The sequence below is a fragment of the Penicillium diatomitis genome (assembly GCF_028827545.1).
Source record: "Penicillium diatomitis strain IBT 30728 chromosome Unknown utg000006l_segment0_segment0, whole genome shotgun sequence".
NCBI lineage: Eukaryota > Fungi > Ascomycota > Eurotiomycetes > Eurotiales > Aspergillaceae > Penicillium > Penicillium diatomitis.
Window position 1 is genome coordinate 12,451 of NW_026623178.1, and position 20,963 is coordinate 33,413.

The window sequence follows — 20,963 nt, forward strand, 5'->3', positions numbered from 1 at the left end:
AAACGTACAAATTGCGCCAAGTGATATATTGCTCCTCCCCAACCAGCAAAACTACAGCTTGGACGCGACCCACTGTGGCTGCTTCTTCGCCGCGAACGCCTCCAATCCGATCCTCAAGTTCTCAGAGGTAAGTAGAGCTCGGCCAAACTTTTCGGCCGTGATCTTGTCGGCTTCTATCGTACTCGCTGTTTCCCATGACTCCCGGAGACCCGAGCGAGACACAATGATGGCGTCGGGAGATTTATTGGCAATTTCCTTTGCCATCTCCAACGCTTCGTCCACCACCGACCCGTGAGACTTGGCGATACGGTTGATCAATCGTAAAGAGAGGGCTTCTGTGGCGGGAACTCGACGTCCTGTCAAGGCTAACTCGGTACCAATTCGCATGCCGCAGTCGCGCACGATGCGTGAGAGCCCCCCTGCGCCGGCATACAATCCACGCAGAACCTCCGGGAGACCGAAATAAGCCTGGGGCGAAGCAACGATCAAATCACTGGATCCCCAAGGTTATCGAGCGTCAGCACCACATGTAGCTTGGAATTTTCGAAAATTGCAAGTTAGAGATGAGACGAACCAATTCAAGCAAATCTCAAATCCACCCCCTAGTGCCAGTCCATTCACCGCCGCAATCACGGGCTTTTTGCCCCGTCGTTGACTCAATCCTGCAAATCCGCCTTCGGCGCCCTTTTCCGGTCTGGCCTCGTCGCCGCGACTGATATCTCGCTGCTCAAGCAGGTCGGCCCCGGCGCAGAACGCTTTGGTGCCCTTGCCTGTAATGATTCCTACGCGCATGGAGGGCTCATTGTCCATCCAGTTCCAGAGCGCAGTGCCTTCATGATGACCTTGTAGGGGGATCGAATTCATACGTTTTTCTCGGTTGATGGTTGCCAGTAGGACTCCCGGGCTTGGGAAGGATACTTCGAAGATGGTTGTTTGCGGAGGGGGAGTTTGGAATGACATGTTGAGAAACCGTTATCGCAACGAATGTGGGGGGTTTTGGTAAGTTGAATGTCTTCTCACAGTCAATTCCACAATAGTGAAGTTGTTGTTCCTGATGTCAATGAAAGTACTTGAAGTACGGGGTCTTGCTACCGTGTGGGGAAGCTCACAGTGGGGCCACAGTTGATCCCGGGAACCTCGGTTCACCGGTTGGTACACATTAGCGTCGAACGAGATGCTCGCACGCCGCACGGGGATGTTGCTGAATCAGTCGACTTACACTTTCATCCAGCCAACTATGTAGTTGGGTACTACTAGTGACCGATTAGTTCTGCACCGCTTGGAATTAAGGTCCTCAAGTCTTGCGCCGAGTACCGTGTATTTGCCCAGGTTTTTGCTAGCCCTATCGCGCCCGCTAACTAGCAGCCATGGTGTTGTTGACGGGTCTTTTTTTTCTCTTCCTTCTGTCGGACTTTGTTCTAGAGCCGAGCGGGCTACCCCTGGCATATCTCTAGGCCTCTCGGACGGGCACGTCCTGATCTCAGTTGTGGACGTTGGGCGAATTGGAACTTCGCTATGTACATCGGACTCTTCATACATCAGTGGGCTCCCGACCTCTCCCTCAAGGAGATCAATGCTGTCAACTTCCAGTTTGTTTGGCCATCCATGTCGCTCAAGTGGGTGAGTCGCAAGCGGTTAGCGCAGCTCCACCACGCGATGAGGCCCCATCGAGATTCACAGCAAGCGCAACTTACACATACCACCCTGCATATCCTCAACGAGTCAGCGTGGGCAGCGTGGCAGAGACGATGCGTTCGAGATCCACGGGCCTAGAAGTTTACGGCCCATGTGCCGCACACTGTCTCCTGCAGCTTCCCGATTCGTTCGATTCAAAGGATTTCTACTCCAACTCCGGTGTATAGTTGGAACCCGCTACTTAGTGAACACTAAAAGTCAAGACAGACTATGGAGAGTCATGGTGCCCCGCCATGGTGTGACAGAGGAAAAAAAAACTCGTTCGGCTTCTTCCCTTTCTCCATTGCACAATTCTTATTTCCTTCTTGAACTTCGAGCAATCGTGAACGGTGGTCAAGAAAAGTGCTGTCGCCAATTGTGAGACAGAAAGACAACACAACAACAAGTCGGTAGCAGAAACACAGGGTACCGCGATGGCAGCTACGGGTGCTCAAATGGGCTCGACATGCAGCTTTTCAACTCGAATCTCACTTCGCTGGCTCCCCGAGCCTCCGTCGGAGACAACCGACACCATCGTCCTCTCAGTGGGCGCATGGTTCCTGGACCTGCGGATGGATAAACAGTCTGGCAACATTGACTGGGCAATGGCGGGAACTCGAATTGTAGAGAATCCCAATGAGTCACCCGGTCAGTCTTGTTGACTTGGAAATCCCACTTTTTTCATCTTGAACAAAGTTCTAATCGTCAGCGCAGTCAACGTGCGCTTCACTCGCGAGCTGTGCTCGTTCAACGAAATCGGCATGGTCGATCCAGCCACCTTCAGCCCCCTTCCCAATGGCGACGATCTCGAGACAGGCGAGATGCCCCGCACGGATCTACCCGGTGCGCCCATGACGGCCTTTGAAGAGGTTTGGCGCGAACTGCCTTTCCGACAGGGCCCCGAGGGCCCTGAGAGGGGCATCTCTTGGGTGCTGGAGTCGGATGATAGGGATCGTCTCACATCCGACACCGAAGAGCCGGTGACCGTCACCAAGGTCTTCGTCGGTCGAATCTGGGGGACGTACATGATCTTTCAGCAAGTTCAGACTCACTCTCGGGAAAAAGATTCAGAGGGCAAGCTGTTTTTGCGCAGGAGTGGTGGCGAAGTCAGTGCCCGGCGAGAGGAATGGAACGGGTCTGCCTGGGAGAAAAAATATGTGGTTGGACCGGAGGGAGATGCACTGCCTTCGATCATGAGCGGTCTTGATGGAGAGGGACAGGGCTCATGGAGAGTCCCTGGAGAGGTTGTGAAAATTTCAGAGAAACCGTTCATTGTCCGCGCCTTTGAGGAGATCCTATAAGACAATCGCTTCATATCGCAGAGCTTCCTCCCAGGAACGTCGGCGAGGACTTGCGCCAGGCCACTCCTGATCATCTTATTATGGCATAAGCATCTAGCAATTCGAAAGCATTTGGTATGAGCTAGAATCTATTTCGCATCAAGTATGGGGATATGATCATCAGGGACGGGCGCTTCGTCTCAAACATTGTCTTTTCACTGGGTTGACGACAAGTGGAAGGAGTGCCTCGACGTGCAGATGGAAGTTGCGCCTGCAGAGTCTCAACAGCGGCCAACAGTACATAACTACATATACTATACCAGGAAGCTGCCCCTCGGCAAAAAGAGAATATTTGCTGGCTCATCTATTGAAAGTCGTGGTGATTGTATGGATCGTCTTGCTGGTGATAGACCAGTGCGGAAGAAATTTGTGATCCACGGCTACAGAGGTATGCGCAGCTTTAGGATGTGTGAGTGGGATGAGGGTGAGATTGACTAGCGAGGAGATATTCTATCAAGGCTATTGACTGCGGTCAGACGGCAGTATCACATGCCATACGGATAGAAATCGCAGGTTGTAGACCGTAGAGCATTACTACTTCCAGTAGGGCTGAGGTAGCTTGGTGGTCCTGGTAGTATTTGGCGTCCGGTGTATGTACTCTATAGTCTATTGTACTTGGAGGATGTCTGACTCTGCCGCGTACCGCTGGACCATACAATGGACCGTGCTTGATATCAGTGGAAATATGCGTTGGCATCTCAACATCTGACACCGTATTGTGATCACTGGTCACTGGTCAGCAGCTAAACTCGCTCACCTCTGTCATGTGATATGATCCTGCTTTCCGCAGTGGCTGACCTGAACCAGTCTACTACTGTCACTCAACACTGTACGCGACTACGCTCTGCGCTCTGCGCTCTATATTCTGTAGTCTATTATGCGTCAGCTAGCAAACCGAGCCTGGCCCGAATGGCTGGGAACAGTGGGCAGATGCGGGCACATCCAAGTTCCAACCACAGCAGCAGACGAGGTCGGGTACAGCCACTTGCTGCAGAGCCGAGTCTGGTTCCAGGCAAGCGGCAAAGCCTAAAGCCAGTTGAGGTCCGATGCCGCGCAAGCATAATTGCGTGGCCTCGCTGAACGACGAACCGGATCCTTACAATGGGGGTTGGCATTGTGGATGATCATCCTTGAAAATCAACACTGGAATTATGTATTTGAGCGTGAAAGCCGCGACTTGAATTTTGACAGTTGGTGGCTCGGTGCTCATTTGTACTCTCAAATACGAGGTAATAGAGGCATGCTATGTGTACTATTTAGTATTTATTGCGTGCCAATGCTGAGTGCTGAGTCGCCGACTGCAAAGCGCAGTCCGGCCGCTCGGTCGGCGAATGTTAATTGGTGATTGGGCGCGTTGCATGTGGTCGGATCCAAAAGCTTGGCCAAGACACTCCTACGATGTTCTGTACTAAATTTAGGTTAACAAACCTAATAGTATCTTTCTGATCTGCGACATGATAATTTCTGTCTCGGTCATGGAGCTCTGACGGAGGATCTGCACCAAAGCAATCGCGTGCAAGAAGGCAAAAGGTACACGGGGTGAAGGCAAAGATTACCTGATAGTCGATAGTAAACCTGAAACGAAAACATGCGAGTCAAGCGGTGTCTCGACAGACGCCGAGTACAATGGTAGTTCGAGTCGACTCACACGTCACGGTTGGGTTCGCATTCAATAGAGGTACATGTCAACCAACTAGTGTCATAGGTAAGTTGAGGTTATTATCATGCACATTTCACAAATGTACACTATAAAATGTGCATTTGTGCAGAATGCAGACTGTAGAATATACCGAAGAACGGTAGGTGCCATAAGGTATTAAGTAATCTCTGGTGACTGGACTCCGGGATAATAATGGAATGGACCCCCTTTTGCTTTGGGCACTGGGCAGTTACAGTACAATCTTGAATAGCCTCCCCAGATTGACGGGAGACTCGCGAAAGGGGGACAAATCACAGCTCCTCAATTCCAGTACAGTACAGTACGTTATGAAACCTTGAAAATTTTGATCAGGGATAGACTACCCAGCGCCAACTAAAAAACTTAATAGCCCCTATCATCCAAGATCCAGATATTCAGTCTTGGGATCTAATGACAACAAAGAGAGAGACGACGCAAATGCGCTGTCATCGTATTAGAAGGGAACCCAAAAAGGAGACCATAGATCCATAATACTTATGATCAGCTCTGGTCCTTCTCAGCGCTCAATCATTATCAGATTAGATGAGCCAAGGCGGTCACAAATACCTTTCAGGCAGTAGTCAATGGTCATATCGCATAGTAAACATTAAACGCTAAACATTGATAAGGTACAAGCTCAAGGTTGCTTAGGTCTGTGGAACACTCAAAACTTGGGTGTCACTCGTCCATCCTCGTGGACGAGACCCAGTACCTGCTGAACTAGGGCCTTAGCTGTCTAGTAGTCTACGAAACTTGAAACTTGAAACTCGATTTGATGGGCGCTTGTCCCAGCAGGAAATGTCTCATCAGCATCATCATCATTCACCCGCTCTACATACATTGTTCCTTGGTGTCGCAGAAACAGGTGAATTCGCGCAGTACGAGGGTATGATACCTTGAGTTGATGAATCATGAAGTCATGTACTGTACGAGTACGGTACATCTGCATCATGTTCTTTTTTTGGGTTTCCAAGCGGAGAAGAACAGACCCACAGCCATGCGGCCACCAGTTGCCTCCCTGGAACTTTCCTACCTTATCCGGAGGGCCCACGGGCAGACCGAGAGACATTGGGTGGCAGGTGCAAAGTTTATCAGATAGCGCAAAGACGATTACTACAGTCAACACTAACAGTACTGCTACTATTACTAGCTTACACTTAAATTTACAGTGGTACAGTGGTGAAATGACAACTGCAAAATTGAAAGACAGCAGTCGTCTTGTACAGGAGACATGCCAGCCAGCCTCGCCGGTCTTGAATCATGAAATGGAAGATTCGTTGAATCCTTATCAGAGATATCTTACTCCCTTTTCCCCACCACACACATACAAAAGAGAGAGAGAGAGACTGAAGAGAGACCTCCGCTTTACTAAGTAACTAGGAGTATCCACCAGACCAGGCCACACGACCGCACACTTAGCCACTGACAGTGGTATGTAGCACTCCCCCTCCAGGTGGTCACGTTCTCTTGGGCTATCACATCATCATCATCATCGATCAATTAACGACCAACATTATTAGCACTCCCACTGACTGCTTCTCTCTCCTCTTTCCCTTCCCAGCCTCCCCGATCTATCTTCCCGGTTTAAATGATTTAACTTCTCGGGTCTGCTGCTCTTTGACCCACTAACCAAAAGTCACACCCGGCCACTGTCGTTTTTCTTGTCCAGGCTGCAACGTCATCACGCCTGCTTGGCGACACTTTGCTAGCAGCACACACCCTCATCGGGGGCTTTCTTGGGGTCAACTGCCGCCGCCGGTGTCTCGTTTGTCGCCAGATTTGTCCCGTTCTCAAAGCGAACCACTCACTACGTTACCCCAAGTCACTGTACGGCGAGAGATAGAGAGAGAGAAAGAAAGAAAGAAAGCTTCCTCTCATATCGTTCCCCCTATTCTGCGACCGACCTTTCTTCAATCCTTTATGGAATAATTAATCCGCGGCGTTTCGGTTCTAGCGGTCTTCTTTACTCCACCACTGCCCTCGTTCGAGCAATACCGTGCTCGCTGCCGAGTTCCCTATTGCCGAGTGCAAACGTTTTTCGAGTGCCCGCCCTGTTCAGGCTCACGTCTCGTGGTGCTCCCGCGTCGCCGACACGACAACCCAATATCTCTCCATTCTGCGCAGAATCTTTAAGCGCTGCGGCAAGAATTTCTGTTTGTTTTTTCGTGACTGTCGAGGCTAGTGATCTGTTCGCGCAGCCGACGTCATGGGTCGCTCGCGTGGTAAGTCTCCGGGAGATCAGCTCCCACCTTATCTGGCAGGGCATGCACATGCTACAGTACTAATCGCAACCCTTGCGTCATCTCTCCGCAGTCCTTTCGTTTATGTCTACATGGGGAAGCTCCAAAAACAACGATCCGGGAAGGGAAAGCAAGAGGTCTTCGCGCAATGTCACACCTGTCAACACACCTCCGAGGTGGCAGACACCACCGCCAGAGACGCCGTCTCCCCCTCCAGAGGTGGCGCCGGTTGGTACTACATCCCCCAGAGGAGAGGAGATCGGGTCGCGACCAGCGTCGATGCTCTTCTCTCGAAATCCGCCGTTGATGGCCCACGAGGAGGATACGCCCCCGGAGCTTTCGCCGATTTTCTCCTTTCTCAATATTCATACCAGTAAGGTATATCAGGAAGGGTACTTTCTAAAGCTGAACGATCAAGATTCACGTACGTCACATTCCTGGGTTGGATGGCTTTGATCACCCCTATTTTTCTTGCGCACAAGATCTAGAGATTCTTATTACAGACTTTATTGACTTCCTCAACTAACAGATGGACGGCCTTGTGTTGACCGACAATGGGTGGAATGTTATGCCCAGCTTGTTGGAACTGTGTTGTCCCTCTGGGTAGCAGCGGCGCTGGATGCAGCTGGGGGAGAAGAAGTCCCTGCGACATACATCAACCTCGCTGATGCCTCGATCAAAATGGTTCGTCTCTCATTTCGGTTCCCTCAGAAACGCGATCGTTTCGATTTTGAGCACTAACGTGAGGCCACTGGTTCAGATCGAGACGTTACCGATCAGGAATGGAGCTGTGCAGCCGTTGAAGAACGTCCTTAGTCTCTCGTCGGCAGGAAAGAATCGATACCTGCTCCACTTCAGCTCATTCCACTCAATGCTTCAATGGACGGCAGCAATTCGCCTTGCGATGTTCGAGCACACGTCACTCTATGAGGCTTATACCGGCTCTCTAATCGCCGCCAAAGGCAAAGCCTTGAACGGCATTCAGTCTATTCTAGCTCCCAACAAATTCAAGCACGAGGATTGGGCACGCGTTCGATTCGGTGCCGGGACGCCCTGGAGGCGATGCTGGTTTGTGATTACCCCACCGGACGAAAAGGATCTCCAGAAGGCGAAGAGATTGATGAAAAAGTCCGCATACGACCGCCTGACAATGCCAGTTACGGGGAGCATCAAGTTCTATAGCACGCGGAAAATCAAGAAAGCACAGCCAATTGCTACGGTCACCAATGTCTACTCGGCGTATGCGATCTATCCACAATCAAAGGCTCTCATCGATCAGTCATCTCTGGTGAAGCTCGAAGGCCGAATCACACTACATGGCGGCAGTGAAGTGTCGACAGAGGGCCTTGTCTTCGTCATGCCAGAGCGTCACGCTGCTGTCTCCGGATTTGAGACGATGCTTCGGTTCTTGTTTCCGACGTTCGACACGTTTAACCTCTACGGACGCCCAACTCGCTTAGTTGCCGACGTAAATCATCTGAAGAGCATAATGTTCGCGTTTCCAAAGCAGCGACGCTACGGGTACTTGGATATTCTCGACATCACCAATCTCCTTCAGATCCCTGGAAGTTTGGAATGGACTGAAGCAGAGTGGAGGAAAAGGCTAAAGGAAGCCACACAAAAGCGCATGAGCGCTGGTCGAAGCCGAACAAACAGCGTCAACAGCAGCAAACCTCGTTACCGAGCCAGTATATCCAGTCGTCTGGGTGACAGCTCAGTGAAGGAGCCCCGCCAGCATTCTGCCCTTCCGGAAGCCAACCCTGAGTTCAACTCGTCCTCAGATGCGATCATTCACGAGGTACCCAAAGCCGACCCTGGTATCTATCATGCTAGGGGAATGTCAGATACGACAGGTTTGCAAACGATGCAGGCACTTGGCCTTGATTCGCGGGTTGACCACTCATTCCATGCATCCGCCCAGGACAATGTACAACCTGACCGTGCGCAGGCGTTGGCCGATCCGATTGTAAATCAAACTGGGCAAGAGGATGGTCACCACCCCGGTACGATGGAGCAAAAATCTCAACTCGAACAGCAGCTTCCCCCTCGCACGCCACCTTCTCCAGTGATAAAGCCTCCCACTTTCGCTCACGGCCCACAAGAAATGCCTGCCAATCGGCCACAAACAAGCAATGAGCAGAGATTGGCTAATAACAGGATGTCCCACACAACTTTGATGCAGATTCACCAGATTGGCAAGTCCGGGTCCGACTTGACCGGCGCTGCAAACAACTCCCAGGACATCGAACAATTTTCACCCCCCATTGTGGACAGCACAGATCACCGGTCCGGCCATTTTGGTCCTTACCGGACGTACAAACCAGACCGCGTGGTCGCAAATCAATCCAGTGATGAGGATATGAGCCTTGCTTTTCCTCCTCATTCAATCCCTACTGCAAATACCGGATTGCCGACCCCTAGTACAGACGACAATCCTTCGCCTCAACTCAAGACACCAACTGATCTGGGCATGAAGCCTGTCAAGCGGAAACCCCTTCCTCAGAGGCAACTATTCAAAGACCAGTCGTCGCCTATATCGCCAGCAAGCGAAGGGCCCACTTACGACGACCTTCGGCATACACTTGACGAGGACGCCTTAAACCGCATCGCTCCGCAATTATCTTCGCCAACTTCCATGCCACGGAACGAGGAAGACAGTCTTTATGACGCTGCCTCGACTGTCTCCCCTGACTATGCGAGCACCCACGAGTCGGTCTACAGCGAGAAGTCCATCAAAAGAATGGGCGTTAAGAAAATTGCTGGAGAGCCTGCCAGTCAGGACTTAGTCATAGGAGACGCTCATTATACTACCAGTAAACCAGCGGAGCCCAATCCTGACATTCCCGACTTTGACTTTGGTCCGACACTGGCCTACATGCCCACGACTGGGCGTCCTACAACCGGCGACGCGATAAAAAGGCCCTCGCATAATAGGCAACAGTCGGACCTGAAGCATGTCGCTCATGGTAATACACTAGAGCAAGGCCACGTGCGATCTCTTAGCCAGGAAGAGCGCCGCCGGAGCGTCCCTTGGCAACCTGGCATGGCCAGTATTCGCCTAACCACACCAGGAGGAGGCCTCACGCCGGAGCAGTTCGTGCAGCAGCGTGCTGCGCCTAGCCCACCATTGCATATGCACCAGCGTACTTCGTCACGCAATGGTCCGACCCAAGTTCGACCGATCTCTGGAGACTGGACGAATCAGGCTCGACCTCACTCGCGCATGACATCCTATCCAGATGCCAATCCCCGCCCTTCATCGCGCGGGGCCAATTCGATGATCACCAGCTTCAATGATGTCTCTGGTCACCTCTCCGCTCGCGAGCAAGAGCATGTTGCTCGCATGACTGGGTCTTCTTTCTTCAATATCTCGGGCAACTCCAAGAAGGCTCAGCCTCAAGTCAATCCTATGGGTCTTGTATCAACGATCGACACTCGTGAGCGTGAGAAGCGCGAAATCAAAGAAGGAATGTCGAATCAAATGGTACAGCACGCAATCACTCAGCGACAGCTACACCAGCAATACCATCAGCAGCAGCAGCATCTTTCGTATCAACCCCAGCCTTTGGCCTCTCATTATGCTGGCTCCGTATATCCTACCCAAACTGTGGATGGGATGTATAATCTACCCGGCGCCAGTCAGACCTGGGATGCATTACATCAGATGGGCCGCCCGGATGAACCTCGTCGGAAGTCGTGGTATGGCCAGCTTGCGCAAGCTTTGCCTGTGCCCTCAAACTACCAGTCGAATCAGTATTTCCCACAACAGAGTGGGTATCCTGCGAACTATAACTTCTCGCACTGATGGGGCATCGAGAAAGTATCAGTCCAATTCTCAGCGTCCCGTCACCCACTGTCGCTATATACTACCATCACTCCAAAGACCAGTCTTTGTGTTATCTTTCTTCTTGACCTTCAGCATATGAAATGAGGACATCATGCACAATCTTTCTCATCCTGACTCCTTGTCGTTTTTTTGTGCAGTCTGTCATTCACTCATTGCTTGTGATCCTCTTCTTGCACACGCACACGCACACTTTGCCTTTTCCTTTCCTCCATCTCTATTCATCCGCCACGCTCTTTTTAAGAGCCTTTCTTTTCAACTTCAACCTGATCCTGCATTTGTCGACTTTGGCTGCATCGAGCACTGGCAGGAGTTTGGATTTTGATTTTTTCTTAGCCTGGCCTTGGGGATTTCTTTTTATCATCTAGATCGCATGATTCGAAAAAAATCTTGTCTCATCACATTGTCTGCTATGTTTCCGGCGGAAATGTCCTTGTCTCAGCTACATTAGGTAGTCCGCTCACTCACCGCATGTGATAGCCCCACTCAGTCTATAACACAGATAGAATTCATTCAACGCCAATTTGTACAGAAAGAGATGATTTGTCACTCGGAAGGCTGTTCGTCACTCGAATCTTGAACGTGCAATACATTGGAAGTGTGTTGTGAAAGGCTACTACTATAAATTACCAGGCGAAAGCGCTGCACGCCAAATGGATACGATACCGTATTGTGTCATTTGTCAAGGAAGTCATCAACATGAGACAAAGAAAATTCCTACAGTGAAAGCTACCAGAGACTGCTTCTATAGTACCTTTGAAGGACACGGGTGTTTCCATGGGTCCGCAGGGTATATAGTCCTGACTCCTGAGGGTGACAGCGTATCATACGGAAGTAGGATCGATAAGGTCTATTCCACAGGGCGCTATCATTCATTGGATTTCACACACTCAGACATAGCCTCAAAAAGCTCCACAAAACATCAAGGGAAAAGAGATCCGAAAAACGCCAACAATGCCCACCTGATAGACATGAGCTTATCCACATATAGAGGCATAAGGAGGGAAAACGCGATGCGACGGCACCCTATATGTATCATCAAGCCCTAAGACGAAGGAACAAGGCAGCAGATTAGCTGGAATGCAACTTCTTGATGCGCATGCTGCCTTCGTAAAGGCCGCGATCCACGGCGGCGGCCACAGTCAAGGTACCTCCGATGATAGCACAGACACCGGTCAAGAAGCCAGTGAATGACTTGGGCTGCGTTTCACGGTTAATGACCTTCATTGGAGAAATGTCATAGTTGAAGAAAACTCCGGGAATGCCACCAGAGGCGTGCATACGCTCCTTGTGGCCCTCTGCTGCATCGTCGCCACCCACGAGAGGGCGCTTGTGCGAGGTGACCGAGTACTGGTGGGCTTCAATACTGCCCTGCGAGCCATATGCGAGACCGTGCGAGCCGAGAGGCGCCTTGTCGTAAGCACTGTGAATGGCCGAGGAGAAGTTCGGGTCCCAGCCTAGTGGCAGATACGAAGTCGACACCACCTTGATGAAATACATGAAGTTGAACGCAGGCTCGTCGGTGGCCTGCTTGGTATCGTCCAAAGGATTCGTGTGATGGTGGTCGGTCCACTGCCAACGGTCTGCAAGCTCGGCGGGCAATTGAGGGCCGAAGCGAAGCTCGTGGATCTCGTGCGTCATTGTGTGTTGCTCTGATGAGGGTGAATCGCGCATAAAGTAGTTGTCCATGTCGTGGGCATGCATGTTGCCGCTGGTGTAACTGCGGCCGGGCGCAATATGGAAGTTACCCACCACCTTGTTGACTCGGAGGACACCCTCGACTCGGCAGCCTTCGCGCCGTTGGGCTAGGAGCTTCTCGCCATAGCCCTCACGCTTGCATTGTTCCACATTCTCACCGATACCAAAGGCCCACTGTTTGTTGGCGTACGCCTCCCGTACCTCGTCACAGGTACTGCAGCAGCCAGCTTTGATCGCATTGGGAGGCGCATCGGCGCCGTAGCAATCACCACAGTAATCGGGATCCAGATGAGCGGCGGCATCTGCTGGGGAGTGCCTGATGATATGATAAAAAAAGCCTGGTCAGCCAACGTCTGGCTCCGCGAGACCCAACAATGTCAACTTGGGTGCAAAAAATGTCACTCACAGGTCAAGAGCTTGAATGTTGATCACACGCCCCCCCTCTGCCGCAGGAGCAAGGCGGACTTTGTTCACACCGTGAGCTACGCCAACTTGCATCTCGCCTGACACGTCCATAACATCCAGGGTCAGGAGCTCGCAGGGAAGTCGCGGGAAAGTCATGTTCAAATGGATTTCCATTCGTTCTCCTGCTCAGTTGGAAAGTTCCTCTTTGTTAGCCGGTTTGCTCCGAGCGGCGGCGAGCTTCAATTGCAATAGCAAGAGTGATAGTTCAAATACCTCTTGATTTATCCACAATCAGCTCTGGCTGGACGACCACTCGACGATAGTCCAACCATTCTCCCCAAACCAGCCACATGACAACCAACAGCGATACAATAGTAATGATACCACCGGAGTTGGTGCGAATGCGCGCATCTTCAACAGTCTTGGCGAAGGCATCTAGCCTCGTGAAACGCGACTTTGCGGGCATCCTTATAGATCTCGGAAGGGCATAGGTGAAATGCCCGTCTAATTAATGAGCGGACGGCTGATGTACAGCTCTGGGTTTCTTCAGCCGAATACCAACAGACAATTAGCATAGGCTTTAGAGAATTCGCAAGCTCGAGAACCCTGAGGGATCAGCGCATATAACAGGTGTCTCCTCGGGTCTCGTCGCATTCGAGAATGTATAAGATAGGCTCACCTGGCAAGAGTCAACTCAATTGCGAGAATTGACCCGCGTGAGCTTCACGTCTAATCACAAATACTGCAAGCTGGCTTGATGGTAGGATCTCCGCAGTATACTCGGAGCTAAAGAGAGACGGACCAACTGCCGATGGTATGGAAACACCATCGAAATACAAAGCAATCGAAGTCAAAGCACTGAAAGGACAGAGGACAATCGCTTATTGGCTGTCGTTCTTGGACCCAGCATCATTCCGTATCCGCTCGGTATCGGATTGATCTTGCTGAGTCATTCTCAGCTGATCACATGATAAAGCCCCACTGTGTATCGCATCAGGGCACGTGATCCGTGCGTCATTTTTTTTTGTGGTACTTCGATACAAACCTCACGATTGCCCGGATCCAGCTGGAGGTGCACGCCTCGCTGCCTACACTGCTGCCTACTCTCTAATTGTGCCCTGCCCGACACTCCTCGTGATATCTGCCAAAAGAAAACAAATCGTCGCGCCAAACTCGCGTCTCGGAAAACGCCCCTGCATGCGAGACAAGTGAATTCCGTCGATCTGAGGCGCGCATTGCGCAGTCGATAAGAAGAACCACCCTCATTTCTTTTAGCTCTCCTTTTCGCTCCAAGTCCCGCTTTCTTCACCTTCATCTTCGCCATCACCTTCGTTTATCCTTCGTCTTCATACTACCACCGCCTAAATGAAGACTATGAAGTCACGCCGTCCCGGAGGTGACCGCGGGGGTATCCGCAAGCGGGGCGCTACTCGTACCGACCGCGATGGTGACATGGACATGGATGGTCCTGGTGGACGTGGAGGCAAACGTCGCGGTGCAGGTCAAACTCGTCCAAGTGGCTCTGGCTCTGGATCCAGCGCCGGAGTGTCTCGTCCAACTCGCCCTGGCGGTGATCGGCTCCAGGCACGCGACAAGACCTTGAATGCCATTCAAAAGGCACTCCTGGACAGTCGCGAAACCCAGGCGAATATTCGCAAGGGCAAGACCAACGCCTCGGGAAACCTGGAGTCTTACTCTGTTCGCGGCTGGAAGACAAGCAACGCTTCCAATCATCGAGACGGTGGTGTTGGCAGTTTGCTTGGCTTCCTCGAGAGAAAAATCGACGCCCTCACCAAATCAGGACCGCGCGCGAAGATTACAAAGGTATGTGCAACATTTGCAGGCGCACTCCTCAGTCACCAGCTACGACATCTTCCGATTCGTTCATTTTCCAATTGGCCAAGGAGGCACAACGGTCATGGGCTCCATGGCCCTTCTCGTCCTTCTAAGTGACCTCGGCGCCCAAGGTATCTTGATGCCTTGCTAACATTTCGATAATAGTCGCGCGTCGAAGGCGACTCCCTTGTGGTTTCCGTTCGGCCCGAGCTGGCTGACAGAATCCTCCGTGTGAACGGCGCTCTTTTTGCTGGAGTTCGTATCGTCGTCGAGCCCTATGATGGCTCTTCAAGCGCCGCGATTGATCGTGAACTGGGTACCACCTCGAGCACATCCCCGTCTACTGCCGACACTAAATCCAAGATGACGATGATTCTATCTAAGCGATACTACCCCGACACGAAGCTCCTCGACCTCTCCAAACTTTCGTCAGACCCGGACCTCGTCGCCATGGGTATCTTCAACCAAACCTCCACCGAATCCAAGTTCTTTCCTGCCTTGATGAAGGTTTGGGAGATGGGATTCACCGATGCCAAGCAGCGACGCGAAGCGGTCGACAGTGTGAGCTTGGCTCATAATTCCTTGACAAATGTCACTGCTGTGACCACACTCTCTCAGACTTTTCCTGATCTCAAGAACTTGGATCTCTCCCATAACAACCTGAAGGATGATCGCTCGATGAGCGCATGGCGCTGGAAGTTTCGCAACTTGGAGTTTCTTGATTTGACCGGGAATCCCTTCAGTACCGAGCCCACTTTCAAGGAAACGTTGATGAAGTGGTACCCCAGCCTGCAAACGCTGAACAATGTGCTTGTACGCACGCCTGAGGAAATTGCGGCGCAAAAGAAAACGCCTATCCCGGTTCAGCCTCCACATTTCCAAGACGAGGGCCAGATTGCCGAGAATTTTATTCGAGCATTCTTTGTCCGCTTTGATAGCAACAGGGAGGAACTCGCCCGGAGTTTCTACGACAGTCATTCGGAGTTCACCATGAACATCAACACATCTGCCCCCAAGGCGCAGCAGACCGAATCTGCCGGATGGGACCCTTACATCAAGAAGAGTCGAAATCTCCTCAAAATCAACCATCTCCCCGCTCGCATGTCTCGCTCCTACATCGGTACGGCCAAGGTCCTTGAAGTTTGGAAAGATCTCCCAGAGACTCGCCACCCCGATGTGACCGCTCGCCCCGAGGAATATTTGATTGAATGCTATCCTGTCCCTGGCTTACCAGACCTCACCGGACAAAGCCCCACCGGCGTCGGTGGTCTTCTGGTCATGGTTCATGGCAAGTTTGAAGAAAATGTGGCAGGAAAAGTTGAGACACGCAGTTTCGACCGCACGTTTGTCATCGGTCCTGGCAGTGGCTTAGGAGGCATTCGCGTCATCAATGATATCCTATGCCTTCGAGCTTACGGTGGTCATGAAGCGTGGAGTCCCGAGAACCAGGCCATCCCATACGCAACTGGCCCCGCCGCCATCGCTGCTGGTGCGAGCGCTCCTGTAGCTGCCATTCCTGCCGCGCCCCTGGCAACGTTGCCTACGCCTGTACCTGCACCCACTCCCGCTCCCATCCCTGCGCCACTTGCTCAAGCCGGCTTTCCCCCTGGATACGGGGTACCCGGCCCTGGAAAAACCGAGACTCAGGTGCAGCAGGAGCAGATGATCGCACAGATGAGTGCCAAGTCGGGCATGACGCTTCAATTCTCGGAAATGGCACTATCCGGAAATGGCTGGAACTTTGAAGCCGCCTGGAAAAACTTTGAGGAACTCAAGGTACGTCTTCTTTCAGATGCGAATTGCGCATGTGGCACGCAAGCTTCAAGAACCATCAGTTGAACTAACATACTGTTCTTTAGGCATCGGGCACTCTACCCGCCAGTGCCTTCTTAGCTCCAGTCTAAGGGACGTCTTGCTTTGGGTCAACGCCGATTTGGTTTGTCCACCTCTTTTGGCTACAGCTCATCCACACTACAATGTTGCATGCGATCCCAGCTTCCACCTGTGATCGCCGAGGCGTTTTGATCTTGAAAATTTGGGCGCAGTAAAGTCGCTGTTGAAATTTATTGCGTTGCCCCGGGCGAACTGGCAGATGGTTTAATGAACATGTATTTTAGTCACCAAAGAAATGAGCCACGAAAAGGCCATGAGATCTCACGACTTTATTGTCGCGTTCTTAGTCCACGCCTAGTGAAAATGAATTCAGTATAGCATAATCAACATGTAAACTTGTGATTCCGACCTTCTTGTCTTTGACTTGAGCCGGGTGAGAACCTCCAAAACGAGCACAATGCTAATTGCCAAGCTTGAGGCAAGCCAGCTGCTTTGCGATACTGGCCAGAGAAAAAGGATACTGTAAGCTGACTACGCTCCATATACCCAGACGTTATCCAATATGCATGTCGAATGTGCCAACCCAAGTGGCGAGTTGCCTTTGTTTTGTTTTCTGAATACGACCTCCGTCAGAAACTAGTTGATGAGAGAGAGACGGTCTGCAAATACTGGCACCAAAAAGAAATCGACTGCGTCACCTGCAGGATTCGAACCTACGCTCACGAATGAACGCCCTGGCAGCGGGACAGTCGAATTGACTATCCATTAGCAGGGGCGCGCCTTAACCACTCGGCCAAAGTGACATGTGACTTGTAGGTTAGCCCGTTTTTTAGATATATGATGTAGCCGAAAACTTGAATCGTCCGCGATACTTCTCGCTCAGTGGTTACCGCAGTGTCGGGGTATCGCAACGTGCGCCTGGTCGCGGTCAAACAATCTCTCATGAGCTAGCGCACGGAAGGCGGTGGTTGACCTTTTGTGATCATGAGTTTTTCGTAAACTTTGGAGAGACCCCTGTCAAGTTGTGTATCTTCTTGCACATGACACGTCCATTAAACTTGCTTGCAATACACAGAGACACACAACCAACGAAGAAAACATAAGTTACATAAGAAGAAGGCATGAAAGCTGCGCTACGAAGACGAAAGTCTTCGCCGACGTCACTTTTTGGCTGATTAGTTATTGTACAATTACTTAACAATCCGTGTCGAGGTGATTGGAACATATCACGATGCAACTTCGCCGAACTTGTTACATCGAGTGAGGCAGTAGACTACACTATCTCTCGAAGCACGCCCAAGAACTTGACCATAGCGATCATTCGACTATCAGTCGTCAAAGGTTCGTTTCCTGAGATTACCCAAGTTATACACGGTATCATCAAGAGCTTTCCTCTGTTTTGCATCCAGCGTGGCTGGAATGTTTGAGGTTCCAGCAGCATTGAGACTTTCCGTTATTGAGTCTTGACCCGCGCTGATACTCAACACATCAGATGACAATTCGAGTTGGATCCTTTCCGCAAGTGTCTGTGGCGAAACAGCACTTGTCCTCCAGGAGCCTCCGGTGCCCTGTTCACGTACGGCATCGATCGACGCAATCAGCGAGCCATTGGGGCCGGAAGTGACGAGATCGAGGACATTTCCTGACAGCTGCAAATGGCTGTGCAATTTGAGTGTGTAGTCGCTCTCGAAAGTAAAACAAAGGAGACGCGGCGAGCTGTACGGTATGTGAGCAAGAATTTCACCCCGACTACTACCAGAAATAACGTACCTTTCGATGGCGACAAAAATCACCTGAGCAGACCCAGTGGCGGATTTGACCTCAGTTCCCCAGATGCCACTTACAACTGCCTCTTCAGGGACTTCGTCCAAGGGCACGGTTTGATGGATTCGACCCTCGCTCCAATTCCATGAAAGGAGATGGCCCTCTCCGCCTCCAGATACCAGAACATGCGGGGCCCATGGAGGAACGTAAAGCTTAGTGATTAGGGACCTGTGACCCAGACAATACTGTTCAATAATGTGGGCCTGGGGAATTCCCCGCGAGATTCGAATGTGCTCGTCACGATCTGCCGTGAGAATGTAATTTCGCGAGTGATTGCCTTCAGTGCTGGGCAATGTCACGGCGACGATATCAGTCAACATAGAAACATGACCGAGAATCAGCTCATGCTCGAAGTTGAGTACGGTCTTTTCCTCCGGCTCCTCCTGGGTCTTTTCAGCGCGCTCAGCCTGCAGATGCTGTTGCTCCAATGAGCGAAGGTTTCGCTTCGAATGCACAGTGAGCGGAGTTGCAACAGGCTTGGTCTTTTTCGCCTGGGTCTTCGGCTTCACATACTCTCCGGGAATCAGAGGAAGAGAGTAGACGTCGCCGAATTTATCGGCGCATAGGATGATCTGATCATCAGCGGTTAGGTCCAGAGCACAAGGCTTCTTGGCCATGTTCCTAGATTGAGGGTCAGCAAGCCGTGCTTGAAAGGATTGCATTGAAACACCAACCGAGCACTAAGCTGTAAAAATTCGCCAGCCTCGCTGATCTCGAACACTCGAATGCACTTGTCCTCCGCAGTCATGGCTACTACATGCTTGCCATTGGAAGTTGACAACAAGATTGGGATGTTAGTCCATGTCGTCAGAGAGCCATTAGAATCACTCTTGCTTGGGACTGAACCGTTGTCTGCTCCATCTTCGACAGGCGATAGCTTTATCTTCTTCCCCGGGGGCGCTTGACCATCCACATCGGAGGTAGGAAGAGCAGCTACTGTGTGGCTAGGGTCTATGTGCTTGGGCCATACAGCGAGACGCTGACCGCTCTTCGCTGCATAGGAGTAGAGATATGGTCCTGCAGCGGCTACAAGCACATCAGAGTGACCATTTGATTGCCGCGTGACAATGGTCAAGGTTTGGAAGGGATGCTGAAATTCGGCCATGACCAAATATTTGCCGTAGAACCCTAGGAGAATTGACACGGAGTAACAGAAGGACGAGGCGGCGTGACGTGTCACACCTCAAACCAGGCGACAGCGAAGAGGGGGAGGGATAAGGAGACAATACTGCGCTGGGAGATTCTGTAAATACTCAGCAAAAGACTTTTGGCAATCTCTTGTCTATCCTGCCATCTTCTCGTGACCCCAATCCGCCGTCAAGAACTGCAACTACTGGGAGCGCAACCCAGAGTCACGTGATCAACACTAACCGAAGCCGCACCACACAAAAATTCCACAAAACCCGAGTCGTCATGAACCTTTCCCCTCGATCAACCACCACCAATCCTTTACCCTTGTCCTTAAACAACCTATCTTCAGGTCAAATAAGAAGAAATGGGGGGCAAGTCCGCAACCAAGGCCGCTTACTTCGATAAGCTGAAGGCCCTTCTCGACGAGTACCGCACCGTCTTCATCGTCGGTGTCGACAATGTCAGCTCTCAGCAGATGCACGAGATCCGTATTGCCCTCCGTGGCCAGGGTGTCGTCCTGATGGGCAAGAACACCATGGTTCGCCGTGCTCTCAAGGGCTTCATCACAGAGAACCCCGACTTCGAGCGTCTGATGCCCTTCGTCAAGGGTGAGTTCTAATCCACGTCCCATCGGATTTTTTTCAATACCTTTTTCCTGGGCTCGATTACTGATCATAAAAATAATCTTTAGGTAACGTTGGTTTCATCTTCACCAACGGTGACATGAAGGATGTCAAGGAGAAGATCCTTGCCAACCGTGTTGCTGCCCCTGCTCGTGCCGGTGCCGTCGCTCCCGATGATGTCTGGGTTCCCGGTGGTAACACCGGTATGGAGCCCGGTAAGACCTCTTTCTTCCAGGCTCTCGGTGTCCCAACCAAGATTGCTCGTGGTACCATCGAAATTGTCTCCGACCTCAAGCTTATTGAGGCCGGTAACAAGGTCGGTGCCTCCGAGGCTGCCCTGCTCAACCTGTTGAACATCTCTCCCTTCACCTACGGTATGAGCATTGTCCAGGTCTACGACCAGGGTCAGACTTTCGGTGCCGAGGTTCTCGATATCGATGACGAGCAGCTCCTCAAGTCCTTCAGCCAGGCTATTGCTACCATCACTGCTCTGTCTCTGGCTACCAACATCCCCACCCTGCCCTCCGTCATCCACTCCCTCATCAACTCCTACAAGAAGGTTCTTGCTGTCGCTGTTGAGACCGAGATCAGCTGGCCCGAGATTGAGTCCCTCAAGGACCGCATCGCCAACCCCGACGCTTACGCTTCCGCTGCCCCCGTTGCTGCCGCCGCTCCCTCTGGTGGTGACGCCCCCGCCGCTGCCGCCCCCGCTGAGGAGGAGGAGGCTTCCGACGACGACATGGGCTTCGGTCTCTTCGACTAAGCGCGCTTTGACTAGTGCGTTCAGTCTGCCATATTTTAGATACCTATGTTTGACCTTGTCTTGAGAACAGCCAA

At 51.6% G+C, this 20,963-nt stretch overlaps 7 protein-coding genes across 7 annotated transcripts; 4 read left to right on the forward strand and 3 right to left on the reverse strand.

Moving 5' to 3' along the window:
* Window positions 1-51: 51 nt before the first annotated feature.
* N7539_005694 (enoyl-CoA hydratase/isomerase family protein) lies at window positions 52-960 on the reverse strand (the record flags this gene model as incomplete). The annotated part of the gene is made up of 2 exons (XM_056935296.1): window positions 52-493; window positions 575-960. The coding sequence occupies 2 exons, from the start codon at window positions 958-960 to the stop codon at window positions 52-54; spliced, it is 828 nt and encodes a 275-aa protein (XP_056789168.1).
* Window positions 961-2,108: 1,148 nt separating this feature from the next.
* Window positions 2,109-2,975, forward strand: N7539_005695 (uncharacterized protein; the record flags this gene model as incomplete). Its single annotated transcript, XM_056935297.1, has 2 exons — window positions 2,109-2,322; window positions 2,389-2,975. The coding sequence occupies 2 exons, from the start codon at window positions 2,109-2,111 to the stop codon at window positions 2,973-2,975; spliced, it is 801 nt and encodes a 266-aa protein (XP_056789169.1).
* Window positions 2,976-7,016: 4,041 nt separating this feature from the next.
* On the forward strand, window positions 7,017-10,737 carry N7539_005696 (uncharacterized protein; the record flags this gene model as incomplete). Its single annotated transcript, XM_056935298.1, has 3 exons — window positions 7,017-7,356; window positions 7,462-7,616; window positions 7,693-10,737. 3 exons carry the CDS (start codon window positions 7,017-7,019, stop codon window positions 10,735-10,737), a joined length of 3,540 nt encoding a protein of 1,179 aa, XP_056789170.1.
* A 1,110-nt stretch (window positions 10,738-11,847) lies between these two features.
* Window positions 11,848-13,345, reverse strand: N7539_005697 (retrograde cargo receptor ERV46; the record flags this gene model as incomplete). The annotated part of the gene is made up of 3 exons (XM_056935299.1): window positions 11,848-12,790; window positions 12,881-13,061; window positions 13,153-13,345. 3 exons carry the CDS (start codon window positions 13,343-13,345, stop codon window positions 11,848-11,850), a joined length of 1,317 nt encoding a protein of 438 aa, XP_056789171.1.
* An 899-nt stretch (window positions 13,346-14,244) lies between these two features.
* On the forward strand, window positions 14,245-16,619 carry N7539_005698 (uncharacterized protein; the record flags this gene model as incomplete). Its single annotated transcript, XM_056935300.1, has 3 exons — window positions 14,245-14,703; window positions 14,881-16,491; window positions 16,575-16,619. 3 exons carry the CDS (start codon window positions 14,245-14,247, stop codon window positions 16,617-16,619), a joined length of 2,115 nt encoding a protein of 704 aa, XP_056789172.1.
* Window positions 16,620-17,876: 1,257 nt separating this feature from the next.
* Window positions 17,877-19,477, reverse strand: trm82 (putative tRNA methyltransferase; the record flags this gene model as incomplete). The annotated part of the gene is made up of 3 exons (XM_056935301.1): window positions 17,877-18,264; window positions 18,319-18,993; window positions 19,047-19,477. The coding sequence occupies 3 exons, from the start codon at window positions 19,475-19,477 to the stop codon at window positions 17,877-17,879; spliced, it is 1,494 nt and encodes a 497-aa protein (XP_056789173.1).
* Window positions 19,478-19,867: 390 nt separating this feature from the next.
* Window positions 19,868-20,889, forward strand: N7539_005700 (60S ribosomal protein uL10; the record flags this gene model as incomplete). The annotated part of the gene is made up of 2 exons (XM_056935302.1): window positions 19,868-20,111; window positions 20,195-20,889. 2 exons carry the CDS (start codon window positions 19,868-19,870, stop codon window positions 20,887-20,889), a joined length of 939 nt encoding a protein of 312 aa, XP_056789174.1.
* Between the last annotated feature and the right edge of the window lie 74 nt (window positions 20,890-20,963).